Source organism: Onychostoma macrolepis, chromosome 05, assembly GCF_012432095.1.
Source record: "Onychostoma macrolepis isolate SWU-2019 chromosome 05, ASM1243209v1, whole genome shotgun sequence".
NCBI classification, from domain to species: Eukaryota; Metazoa; Chordata; class Actinopteri; order Cypriniformes; family Cyprinidae; genus Onychostoma; species Onychostoma macrolepis.
The window spans coordinates 29,146,068-29,160,116 of NC_081159.1; the positions used below are offsets into that span (position 1 = coordinate 29,146,068).

Genomic DNA, 14,049 nt, shown 5'->3' on the forward strand with positions numbered 1-14,049 from the left:
GGCAAAGGAAAAATGCTCACTAACACAGATTTAGACAGATTTGTGAACAATATTTGAGAGAAACAGGCCTTTTGTGTACATAGAAAAAGTCTTAGATCTTTGAGTTCAGCTCATGAAAAATGGGGGCAAAAACAAAAGTGCTGCATTTATAATTTTGTTCACTATATGATCAAAGAAGGCTGTGAAAATTAATCTGCATTGTTAATCCTTTTGATCTTTTATTTAAAAAATTCACACAAATCTAACCTTTCATTGGATAATAAGAATTTAAAATGGGAAATATCATTATGAAATAAATGTTTTTCTCAAATACATGTTGGACACAATTATTGGCACGCCTAGAAATTCTTACGAGTAAAATATCTTTGAAGTACATTCCCATTCATATTCACAATTTTGAGCACTCCAGGGTGATTATGAACATGAAATTATCCAGCCATGGCTTCATGTTTCACAGAAATATAATTAGGAAGGAAAACAAAGCCCAAATTCCCTTAATCATCCATCACAATGAGAAAAACCAAAGAATATATTTCTGATGTGCAGCAAAAGATAATTGAGCTCCACAAATTAGTGAAGTGGCTTTAAGAAAAGAGCTAGAGCAGTGAAAATTCCCATTTCCACCATCAGGGCAATAATTAAGAATTTCCAATCAACTTAAAATGTTACGAAACTGCCTGGAAGAGAACGTGTGTCTGTATCGTCCTAATGCACGGTGAGAAGGAGAGTTTGAGTGACTAAAGACTCTCGAAGGACCACAGCTGGAGAATTGCAGAAAATAGTTGAGTCTCGGGGTCAGAAAACCTTAAAAAATTAATTGTCAAACAGCACCTACATCACCACATGTTGTTTGGGAGGGTTTCAAGAAAAATTTTCCTAGCTCATCCAAAAACAAACACCAGCATATTCAGTTATCAGACCCGACTGGAACTTCAAATGGGACTGGCTTCTATGGTCAGACGAAACTAAAAAATTAGCATTTTAGCAGCAAACACTCAAGATGGGTTTGGTGAACACAGGGATAAAAAGTACTCCATGTGTACAATGAAATATACTGCTGTATTTTTGATGTTGTGGGCCTATATTTCTGTTGGAGGTCCTGGACATCTTGTTTAGACACATGGCATCATGGATTCTATCAAATACTAACAGATAAAAATTAAATAAGTGACTGACTCTGTTAGAAATCTTATAATGGGCCATGTTTGGATCTTCCAACCGTACAATAATCCAAACACAAACCTCAAAAACAACACAAAAATGGGTCACTGAGCACAAAACCAAGCTTCTGCTATGGCCATTCCAGTCCTCTGACCTGAACCCTATAGAAAATGAGTGGGGTGAACTGAAGAGAAGAAGCACCAACATGGAGCTGGGAATCTAAAGAGTCTGGAGTGATTCTGGATAAAGGATTGCTCTCTGATCTCTTGTCAGGTGTTCTCTAACCTCATCAGGCATTATAGGAGAACATTTAGAGCTGTTAAAATGGCAAATGGAGGTTTCAAAAAGTACTGAATAAAAGGGTGAAATCATAGTCTGTTAAGTAAACTGTTTCTAGTCTTTCTGCAGAGAAGTTCACTGAAGACCAGTAAAAGCAGGATCCAGATTAAGGCCATCTTTACATAGTCACTTTCTTAAACTGTCACAGAACTGAAACCAGACCACATCACAATCTCGCACCCATCTGCCTCACTCCTCTTTCCATGGAAAGCATCAGCTCATAATCCAGAATTATGTGGCATTGCACACATCTTTGTAAACAGAGAAAACAACATAAATCAAGGAAAGTGAAAGTCATTTGACAGTCAGTGTCCATGTAGTCAAAACATAGCTAAACAATGATCATAATATCAGATTATCTAGATTTCTGCTCACCCATGCAGAAGCCACCGCCACCGTGCTAGTGTGGTTGTGTTCTGAGTGGCTTTGTAGTATGTTGCTTTGCAGTTACTTAGCATTCTGGGTAGTTGCTATGGTCTCTTAGATGGTTGCTTATTGGTCAGTCAAAAGAGCCCACTCTAAACTCAGATATTTAGGTGTTGTTTCATCGTTCCTCATATGGTTGATGGTTGCATGGGCATTGTTAAGGTATTTTGAGTGGTTTTGTTGCAATCATAAGTCCAATAACTTGCAACGGTAATAGCACAACTCTACTCAAGAAGACAATATAAGGTAATATTCATGTCTGCAGGACTAATGGTGTGGTATGTAAGTTAATTGCCAAAGTTTAGTTAGGAGTATTTTGAAAACTGAGTATGAGCAATAGTAATAATGATGCATGCCTTCTTTCGAAACCAGCATGTTTTTAAAGTTATCTGGTTTGATCTCTGCAAGACTGGTACACTGGAAAATGTTTACCTAGCCAGAGAAAGCAAACATAGTTGACTGTCATGTGTTCTGTGTTGTTCTAAGCAGGAGAAATATGTTGATACAGTTGCTCTGTCTTAGCGACCTCCAGCCTTCAAAGGCCTTGCCTGTTCCTTGAACAGTTTGTTCCAAGAGGCCAAAAGTCAATCAAGAAGCAGAGCACTGGGAAAAAGTGGGTAAGGGAGGAAGAAAAATAATTACTACATATTCAACCCCTGCTTTCCCTCTTTTCTTCCTTTCCATTTCCATCTTGGCACTGAAAGCTGTGGCTCTTGCCAAATACAGCTAATGTGTGTGAAGCATGAATGGTCACACTCAGTGCAGAGTCTTGCCGTGCACTTAATATAGCTGTTCTCCCCATAAATGACTAATTTCCTCTGACAAACTCTAGTGTGCTTTGCCTTTCTGTTCTCTCTACATGCATGCTGAACGCTGAGTGACTCGGTGATGTCATTGCTGCTCCACCCAGCGTCCCTTTGCTTGCAGTTCTGGCAGGAGAAACCGGTTTTACTGCAATTTTATATAATTCTGTGGTCACATCATTCAAGAATGCACAAAAAGGGCTGACTGGGGACATGAGCTAATGATGGTATAGCATTCAACAGCCTCTGAATACACCCTGAATAAATAAAAGCTGCAGCATGTTCATTTCACAAAATGAAATAATCTCTTTCATGCTAAGCAAATATTGCAGTTGGTTACACGAAAGTTAACATGTGATGTAAGAATGCATCAAAGAATTTCATTGTATTACAATCTATAGAACACATTTTAACATATACTGTGCCTCAATGACACGTGGCTCTCTTGTATCTGAAAAAATAAAAAGCACCATATTGCCACCTAGAGGTTGTATTTTGAAAATGATTACATAAGCCCATTTTGAGGAGACATGATAGCTATAAAAATATATAGGTATATATATATATATAAAGCCAACAATTAATGTTAAATACTACACATCTCCCTAAACGTTTTTCATATAAGAAACAAAGGCCTATATGCAGCAACAGCAATAATGGCGTTAAGATATTGAAAGAAATTAGTTATAATCACCTCTGTTACTCCCCTGCTGAAAAATTAATCATGTTATCCCACTGTATCTCAGTTAAGAGCACACTGAGGAACTCCATGGATCACCCTAACTCTTTTATGTATTTCATTTTCATGTATTTCAGTGCATTTACATGCATTACACCTCTTCAAATAATTTAAGATAAGAAGAAAATTGCATATTCCTTCCTGTGCAGCAGACTCTTTAGCAAGACCTCAAGCCATATCTAAAAGGCCACTGCTCATGGCAATCAGGTGACAATTGCAGAAATTAGGGGGACAGTCTGTTCACTTGACCTTTTCTGTGGAGAACATTATAGAGATATATGAGCAGGACAACAGCAATGCGAAGGTCATGGCAATTTGCATACCCTCTTAACGTCATGACTTCCATCTGGAGCCTGTACTAAACTAATAACATATTCAACACATGATTCACCTTGTAGGAATAAAAATAAACTTTGTTTTATAAACTAGACGAATTGGCAGTGAGATTGTGGACAGAAGGTTTACGTAGGCCTACCTTTTAAATTTATTAGTCGTCAGCTAATATCCCCACGATGATCTTATTTTTCAATCAACTGTGATTTGAAACCTGATTGACAAAAATGTATAAAGCTCATTATAAATAGATTTAAAAATAAATAAATAAACAAACAAATAAAAAAAGATCATTCATACTAAAATATTAACAGGCATGCTTCATCTTATAAGGTAATCACAGCAGTGCTGGTATTCAGGCCAACAGTTGGATTGTGAGTGTGCTTCTTATACAACAGCTCAATAAACAAAAGAAGTTAAGTATCTTACATTTACACACAACTTTGCCTGTTACTTTTTGCTCCCCCAAAAGCAGATGAATAAATTATTCAAAGACTCACTAAGTCAGTCACGTGTCCTCACACTGCGTAACGATATAATTTATATTTAAAAACACAGTTGAATTCCTACCACTGTATGGGAGGCGCTAACACAGCTAAGCGGAGTGAAACAAACATTGAGAAGTTTTGGACTTTTTATATTGCACTCCTTGAGTAATTAAAAACAAACAAAAAAATAAAAATAAAAAAAAATTAAAGGAGAAACTCAATAAAACAATTTAACGTAAACGTTTCTCTTACTCAGGCAAAAAAATAATGAATATAATATTTTGGTAATAACAGCACAACAGCACAACACTACCGAATTGCAAAACAATTGAAAAGTAAAAAAAAAATTAAAGTCGCAAAAAAAAATAAATAATAATAATAATAATAATTCAGATGACATATAAAATGATCTGTTAAAGATAAAAAATTTCAAAAAAACACAATTAGAAACAGATTTTTTATGTATAACATAAATAGTATTAACTGTAAAAGTGAGTTTATACTAAACGGTGCTAGGAACAAGACTTTTATTTTGAAAGCCGTCACAGATGGAAGCCATATGTAGGGAAATGTTCACGTCACTTCAACTACAACCTCACTTCATAATGTTGCTGCTAGCTAGTGAAAACAGATGATTTTTATTAAATATGTATTTCGAAAATCAACGGTTTTTATTTCAGGCTTCGGCGCTGTGGGTCAGCAATACATGAGCGATTTTAGCACCCCCAAAGAGCCTTCAGTTGTGCGGTTATTGTCGGTTTCAGCTATCTAAATAGGCTAGCACAGAAAGACACAACAGCTTTTGTTTCTCAGTGATGAGCTCCTAAATGGATAAACAGTGAAAGATTATAACACGCACAAAGACATAAACGCACAAATAAGAAGCATGGATGAAAAATACAGTAGTAATGTCATCTCAGGTGGGAAGCTGGGACGAGTTGAGGTTCCAAATGCCAGGTAAGACAAGAGTCTGTAAATATCACCCTAAATACTCATAAATAACAAGTACTGTGGCAGTACTATGTTACAGTGATGTTATGAGGTGGTGATATCAAGTTACTTTGATATATACTGTAGCACTGTCTTGTGTGTTAACTGTATTTATAAACCATGGTACCTCAAAAATAATGTGACTTTACCATCATGTTAATGTACAAAATATAGTATTGCCTGGATAACGTTTACAGTACTTACATTTTATAGAGTCTATTCAAAGTCTTCCGAGATAACTTTCAAAGGTGTAGTTTTACACTACCATGGTGATAATACTCTGATAATTTAAATGTGCATTAGAAATGAGGGATTATCAATTGCTTATGGAATTACTTTGTTTGGCAGGGTGCTTCAAAAACTACGCTGGTTTTACCATACTGCCATGTTTTAAAAATTTACTGGTTTGCTGATGTGGTAAACCAATAGATGGCTTACTGAAAAGTACTATAGTATTCTTTAAATTCCTTCATGCATTGTATGATTTCAAAGTACTTTAATATTACTGTGATGCATCACAGACAATGTACCATGGTATAGCCACAGCACTTTATTGTAAGATATGTGCTTTGCCTTGTTTTGTTTACCACATTTAGAGAAAACTTTAAGAATACCATGATGGTAGTTTCCAAAATCAGTGGTATGCAGTGGGTTTCATGCTATTTTTATGGTACCGTTGTAGTTTTTGGTAAGAGCCGCACAATTTTGTTTGTCTGTTTTTACTTTTCTTCTTTAACTGAATGTTTTGTTTTCTTATTTCCAGACTGACGCGGTACATAGTATTACTCTACTTTACCAAGCTTCTGAAGGCTTTTGGGATGTTTGAGTCATATGATCTCCTCAAAGTTGTGCATATTGTACAGTTTCTCTTTATTTTGAAAATGGGGTAAGGAATGACATCACATAATGAATATACAGTATATGTCATGATTGTTTATTTACAGTATTTGGTAGTATAAATACCTCCTCTTTTCTGCTTAGGTGTGCGGTGATACTGGTTTTCTTTCAAAAGCCATTTTCATCTGGAAAAATGATCCCCAAGAGACAGGTAGAATGTTCTTCTCATTCTAGGTTAAATGGCTCAGTTTTGAAGTTAAGGGTTAGTTCAGGGTTAAGGGTTAAGGGTTACTCGCCCTCATAACTCTTTTGTTCATCTTCGAATTACAAATGAAAATATTTTTAATATTCTCTCATCCTTTTAGTCCATCCATTGAAAGTCCACAAAACCCAAACTTTCACACATTAAAAAGTACAAAAAACATTGTAAGATTGATCCATATTAAGTAGTATAATCCAAGTCTTCTGAACGAATATGATCACTTTATAGAGATGACCTGATTGAATTAAAGCTTTTATATTCATATAGCTCAACCGTACTTGATTGACGTACAAGAACAAACCTCATTGATTTTTGTGCAGTCTTAAAATGCTCTAAAAATGCTAAGCAAGCACATTTAAGGGTTTTACATGCTGTGTGATAAATCTTGGTTCAAATCAAAAGGCCTCATGGAACAGCTTACCTCTTCACATTAGCTCTTGTGCCACTCTTAATGCATTTAAATCTCATTTAATTTTTTTATCACTTGCATTTTACTTCATTTTTGATGTATTTTATGCTTGGTTTAATAACTCTAGGTTGTATGAATGTGTTAGATCCTGCTATGTAAAGCACTTTGTGTTGTTTTTAAATGCGTTATATAAATGTGATCCATTGGTTGATTGGTATTACTTTTACAACGTTTTATGAATATTTTGAAGCGTCAAAGTTTTGGTTGTTCCAAAGAAAAAAAAAATCTTGTCATGACATACCCTCCTCAGCCTCTGAAAAAGCTTTTCTTTTCAATTTAATACCATTTAATGTTTATTGTATTAATTGTTACAGCAAAAATGGCATGTAATTCCCATTCTGGTTCAAAATGTTATGGAATAAGATGGATTGAAAATGCCATTTCATGTGGATTTTGTGCCTATTGTGAACATGTTTAACTTCTGATTTCAGTGGATTAGAATCCTCAAGCATGCTGTCATGAGCTGTGTCATCTCCCTTTTGGGTTTTTTTGGGTTGACACTCTGTGGACCACTCAGGTATGTCTTTGGGCTAAATCTAAAAAAAAAATCATCTTCCTCCCTTTGTCCTGCTATTCAACAAGCATTTGGGCTAAACAGATGTGATTTCTTTCAGGACCCTTTTGCTGTTTGAGCATAGTGATCTGGTGGTGATCTCTCTCCTCAGTGTTCTCTTCACCAGCTCTGGAGGGGGACCTTCTAAGGTCAGAACTCTAGAGAAATCAGAAGAACCAACTGAAAACTCAGCTCTTCCGTCAGCACCTAACCACATCCTGTTGAAAAAAAGAAATGAAACAAATTCATCTTCCCTTTAACTATTCCTTAATCCCTCTCTTTTCTAGTTTATACTATTCTAAACAATATGTGAAACTGTATTTCTAGTGCTTCTCGTGTTTATTGCCTCTTTGTGATGAATCGCTTGTATTCCTCAGTTGTTAGTCGCTTTGTATAAAAGCATCTGCTAAATGAATAAATGTAAATGTAGAATGTTTCATATATTCCAGCTGACACATTTCCCTGTGCTCTTTTTTTTCTAGACAAGGGGTGCTGCTTTCTTCATAATTGCTGTGATCTGCCTTTTGCTCTTTGATAATGATGATCTCATGGCAAAGATGGCAGAGCACCGTATCCTTTAAGGACCAGAAATGTGTTTACTGTTGTTATTATATTAAGGTGAAATTTGTAATTTTTTGACACCATGCAGGCAAAATGTCAAAAATAATTGTTGTTTTCAGATGAAAATGAAAGTCATGTCAGAGGTGGAACAAGTTATTACATTTTAATGAGCATTTTACTATTTGGAATGGAATTTACAGTTGAACTGTTCACAATGCCATCATGAGTGTTTATTTGGTAGGGGTGTAACAATCCTCTCTAGTCACGATTTGGTTCAATACGCGATACTGATCTCACAATACAATACTCTCACAGTACTTTTCAAACAAAGCCAAAATAGAGTTAAAGTGGTTGCTTTTAAATTATTACTTCTAATATATATAAAAAGTTTACAACATTTGGTATTACATCCTGAACTTGATGACCCTGGTCCTTCTCCACCATCCACAGGGCAATGGTGACACCAGAACAGAAAAATTCATGATTCTGCTTAGCTAAAATTACAGAATTTAATACACACATGCTTGCACTCTGTCCCAGACTACATGCGTTTTAAAAGTTTGTAGTATTGCATTTATTGAATAATGTATTTAATTGATTTATTTCCCATAATTAATGCTAAATGAAATCTGTCTAAACTTTAATTTTGGATGAACTTCACACACTATATAGAGAGAGGGAGAGTCACCCTCACAGTACATATTGTTGCATTTTTATATTGCAATATATTGTTACACCTCTAGTATTTGTCCATTTTTACTTGTTATGTGGTGTTATCTACAACTGTATACTCCTCAACTCTTATTTCTTATAGCCGAGGGACACCATGACAGTGCTCTTACCCATGCACTGTACACAGGAATTGCATTTTTAGGTGTGGCGGACCACAAGGTGTGTTTTTGATTTTGATTTTTAAGCTTTAAATGCTGTTCCTGAGTGTTGTGTCATTGTTTACTGCAGTACAGACTCATTTTCTCACTGATATTTGCTCAGATGAAGGATCTGCAAGATGATATGGTGATTAACTTTCGTTTTCTGAGCAGGGTGGAGTGGTTCTTCTGGTTCTAGCTCTGTGCCTGAAGGTGGCCTTCAACACAGCATCTAGAAAATTATCAGTGGAGATTGGGGGCGCAAAACGCCTATATGCATTATCTAACCTGGTGTCCGCTGTAGTTCTACTGCCCTGGGTCATAGTGCTGTCTGCAACCACTGAGGTAAGAACCAGCAGAAGCTTTCTTTCTAATGCAGTGGTTTTAGTTCTGTTTCTCGCATGAGAAAGACTGCAGCCTTTAAATGTGTTCATTTTGTAATTTATGTTTTAAGTTTATTTGATCAACTTTTTTTGGTGTACACTAGTATGACCTCATAAACAGACATGGACTTAAAGCCACAAAACTTCAATTCTGATTTCAGTGGGAAATCAGTGTACCATATTTAATTATATTGAACTCATTATGAACATTTTAAATGATACAGACAGTTCTGTAAATTGTTGATCTTTTTAAAAATGAAAATCCTCAGAGTAAGGTGGAATCCTGGTCTGGCCTCATCTTGCCGTTCGCCATGATCATCTTCTCTGTGATGATACTGGACTTTTACGTGGAGTCCATCTGCACGGCAAAGCTGGAAACCTCACGCTGCGCTCGATATGGCTCCATCTTCTTGTTTCTCAGTGGCTTGCTGCTGGCAAACTTCTGGACCCACCCACTAACCGACCAGCTCAGAGCCATTAGTAAGCCAGGCCAGCAGAGTAGCACTGAGCATGTGCTATCTGGTGGAGTGCTGGTCAGCGCCTGCTTCTTCGTTATGGGTAAGTCAATATCTCTGAAATAGACTTAATGTAAAGAATGTCTCCCATCATAGAACCAATCTGAGTTTGTGGTACAAAAATCAAAGTAAAAATTCTTATAACAGTGATATAAGTGTTTACTGTATTGTACTGTATTGACAATACTTTTTCTAACTGAATGAACCGTTTGATGTTTTCAGCTGATAGCATTCTGTCAGCCCCATCTTCAAAGGGTCAGAAGGGAACTTTGGTGGGTTATTCCCCTGAAGGAACTCCTCTGTACAACTTCATGGGAGATGCGCTCCAGCACACGTCCCAGTCTCTGCCTCGCTTCATCAAAGAATCACTCAAACAGATCCTGGAGGAATACGATTCACGGCAGATCTTCTACTTTCTATGTCTCAACCTGGTATGTTAGCTCATATTTTTATTAGATTTTGGTCAATGAGTGTAGGAGACACTCAATTTAAGTCTTTTAATGTTAATAGCTCACAATTTTTGTTATTTCTTTAAAACAAGTCATATTTACAGGACATTATTGTATGATTCAAATGTTTTAGAGTACAGAGCATTGTGGCATTGAAATGTAAACTGTCTATCAGCTTTAACTTACCTAGATTTTAATTAATGACCTATTTTAACAGTCTATATTAACTATCATGTTAATCTTGTTTCAGGCCTTCACATTTGTGGAGCTCTTCTATGGTGTGTGGACCAACAGTCTGGGGCTGATCTCTGATGGCTTCCACATGCTGTTTGACTGCTCAGCTTTGGTTCTGGGGTTGTTTGCTGCCCTCATGACCAGATGGAAAGCAACCAGGATATATTCCTATGGGTAAGGTTGTGCTAATTTGAAGAAAAATTCCATATTAGCGCTTATTTGCTATACACTTGTATCCAATTAGACTGGTTTTGTTTTGTTGACGATAAAAATACTCAAGAATACCATAGATTTTAAGGTGCAACCACATGTACTATTGCTCTGTGAAATGTCACAGACAAAATCCCATCATTCAAATGGGAATCTACCATTTCCAGATTTCATTTAAATTTCAAGTTAGTCACACTGACCAACAGAAAGCTGCTTGGTTTGAAAGTGACTTATGTGTGAGCTGAACCCATTTTAAAACACGGGCAATTGTTGACTTTGTAAATGGCTACAGAGAAAATCAAAATGACTGGGGATCTCACACTGTCAGACTTTCAAGTTGTTCCGAACTGAAACTCGCACATTGTTAGTAGATACATGACCACAGTGTGTTTTAATGCTGTACACTACCTGATATTCTGTGAAATCTGTGCAAAATGTGCAGAGTTGCTATGACCTTCTGCAACTAGTACAGACTCGGGGAAAAATTGAATTTTTGTGTATTCCAGATTTTATAGTGAAGGAGGGAGAGAATAGATAGATAGTCATTAAGACTTGGGAGTGGATTTAGTAAGCATCCACCTAGAACACATCAGTAACCACACCGTAATGTGCTAAAAGCCACTCAGAACACTTAGTTGTAGCATAGCAACGGTAACCCCATTGTGGCGGAGGGTTTTGGATCGCTTGTGGATCTCACACAAAATGTAGTTTGCTTGTGTAATTACTGTTTATTGATTTTTGTTTTCATGAACCAATTCCCCTTTTTTTTTCAAATATGATACTTGAAGTTCATCACTTTTGAAAATGTAATTGTTGTGGAGTCATGACCATAGATATATATACGTAGATGCCTCATTAGCGACTGTTTCTATGGGCCACGGTATGTTAGCCATCTGCCATTTTTGAAACGTTCTGCGAACCCTCGAACGCAAGTTGACTGTGTGCATCTACAACAGCAAGTTATACGTATGTATATCTTTGAATATTCATTGATTATGGTGAATGACGTCAAGTTGACTGTTCCAAAATGGCGGACGCATCAACGTATCTAGCATATCTATGGTCATGACTGTGTTTAATCTGTGAACAAGGAAGTGGTAGTTCTGATTCTGATTATTATCCAGTAATCATGATTGATGGAAAAGTCATGGAAACTCATTGGTGCAGGAATCCTGATTGTTGAATACGATACAACTGTGTTCTGTCATTTTAATGCTGTTAATATTACATCTTGTCTCATTTCAGGTACGGTCGTGTGGAGATCCTCTCTGGGTTTATCAATGGCCTATTCCTCATGGTCATAGCTTTTTTTGTGTTTGTGGAGTCCGTCACCAGAGTCATCGATCCACCAAACATCAACACAGACATGTTAACAGTATGTACAGCTAACCTCCAAGAAGACATTGTTGTCAGGATTGACAAAGATATTGTTGCCCATAAATGGGTTTTGGTTTAAGTTAAACAAACAAAAGTAAGGCAGAGTTAAGTTTCTCATGTGAATCCTGTCACCTCATGCTTATTCATGTTCTTAATCCATTTGTTCCTATAAAGCCGGTGTCGGTTGGTGGACTCCTCGTTAATCTGGTGGGCATCTGTGCCTTCAGTCATGCACACTCCCATGGGGCCTCCAAAGGTAGCTGCTCTGGACATGACCACGGCCACTCACACCATGGGCATGGGCACGGGCACGGAAGTGCAGAACACAGCCATGGAGGACATGGACATAGTCATGGAGGACACGGCCACTCTCACGCCCACGGGCATTCCCACGGGTCTGCTGGAGGGGGAATGAATGCTAATATGCGAGGTGGGTCTGTTTTGAGTGCATGTGTATGTATTTATTACATACATGATAGGGTTAGTTCATCCAGATGTGAGAAGTCTATAGTCATTTATCAATCCTGATGATTTTTCCTATTTCCTGTTTGCAGGAGTATTTCTGCATGTTCTTGCTGACACGCTGGGCAGTGTTGGTGTGATTATATCCACTATTCTCATCAGACAGTTTGGATGGCTGATTGCAGATCCCATTTGTTCGCTCTTTATTGCCACACTGATTTTTCTCAGTGTCATTCCTTTATTAAAGGACGCCTGTGAGGTTCTTCTCCTGAGAACGCCACCTCAGCATGAAAAGGAATTTAACTTTGCACTTGAAAAGGTATAAATAAATTTAAAAAATACACTACCGGTCAAAAGTCTGCAATAATTAAGTGTAAATACAGTAAAAACTGTAATGTTGTGAAAATAGCTATTTTCTATTTTAATATATTTTAAAATGTCTTTTATTCCTGTGATGGCAAAGCTGAATTTTCAGCAACCATTACTTCAGACTTCAGTGTCATGTTATCCTTCAGAGATCATTTTAATATACCGATGTTGTGTCAGTTATTATTGGTGCTCAATTATTAATATTGATTCTCATCATTATCAGTTTTAGAAACTGTTTTTGCTGCTTTACATTACATATTATTTAATGCTTGCTTGCTTGTCACAGATTCAGAAAATCGAAGGAGTTTTATCCTACCGTGATCCACACTTTTGGAGACATTCCGCCAGTGTTATTGCTGGAACCATCCATCTCCAACTCATGTCTGATGTAGTGGAACAGCGAGTTATTCAGCAGGTATGAATGCTACATCCTAAACATGGACTGTTTGCAAATTTACATCAATTTGTTTGGGCTTTCAAAAACTTGTATTACCATTTTGCCAAAAGGCTAGACATTTAATTAGATGTAATTTTCTTTTTCCTTTTTATGTATTGATTTATTACTTAGAATTAATGACTTTTTATATTTGGTTATTTCCAATATTTTGTTGTGGACAAAAATATCTGACCAATTTCTATTGTTTCTACTGAAATTCTTCTCAGGTGTCTGCCGTGTTGAAAGATGCCGGTGTTAATAATCTGACTATTCAGTTGGAAAAAGAAGCCTACTTTCAGCACATGTCAGGCCTAAGCACTGGATTCCACGAAGTTCTAACTATGACGCAACAGATGGAGTCCATGAAATATTATAAAGATGGCACATGTATCATGTAAACTGCTTTTTTAACACATATAAATATTAAGAAATAAAGGGACTGAAGGTGTAATTTTACTCTCCTCGTCTTTTTTTTTTTTGGTTTTTAAATGAACTTATTTTACGATGTCTACGACAGTCTTGTTCCTAACTGTTATAAACACAATAAAATATTCTATTATATTATGAACACAAATTTGCTTTTCCGTTTTTATAATAAAATGTTTTGTTAAAATGTTTTATATTACATTCTTGTGACATTCCAATAATTTCTATTGACAATCACATTTTTTTTTTTTTTTTACATCACACATAAATATAAAATTTTATTATACACTGTAATACCATGACAAAAGTTACATATCAGAGATAAATTAAGGGAGTTAGGAAAGTTGTGTTGTATGTG

General features: G+C 36.4%; 1 protein-coding gene across 1 annotated transcript; it reads left to right on the forward strand.

Annotated features, from left to right (window-relative positions):
* Nucleotides 1-4,841: 4,841 nt before the first annotated feature.
* Nucleotides 4,842-13,841, forward strand: slc30a5 (solute carrier family 30 member 5). Its single transcript, XM_058777617.1, has 16 exons — nucleotides 4,842-5,246; nucleotides 6,043-6,165; nucleotides 6,261-6,327; nucleotides 7,279-7,364; nucleotides 7,462-7,549; nucleotides 7,883-7,970; nucleotides 8,776-8,852; nucleotides 9,005-9,175; nucleotides 9,483-9,771; nucleotides 9,951-10,159; nucleotides 10,428-10,585; nucleotides 11,867-11,996; nucleotides 12,173-12,428; nucleotides 12,553-12,779; nucleotides 13,116-13,244; nucleotides 13,493-13,841. The coding sequence occupies exons 1-16, from the start codon at nucleotides 5,176-5,178 to the stop codon at nucleotides 13,661-13,663; spliced, it is 2,340 nt and encodes a 779-aa protein (XP_058633600.1). The 5' UTR covers nucleotides 4,842-5,175; the 3' UTR covers nucleotides 13,664-13,841.
* The last annotated feature ends 208 nt before the right edge of the window (nucleotides 13,842-14,049 follow it).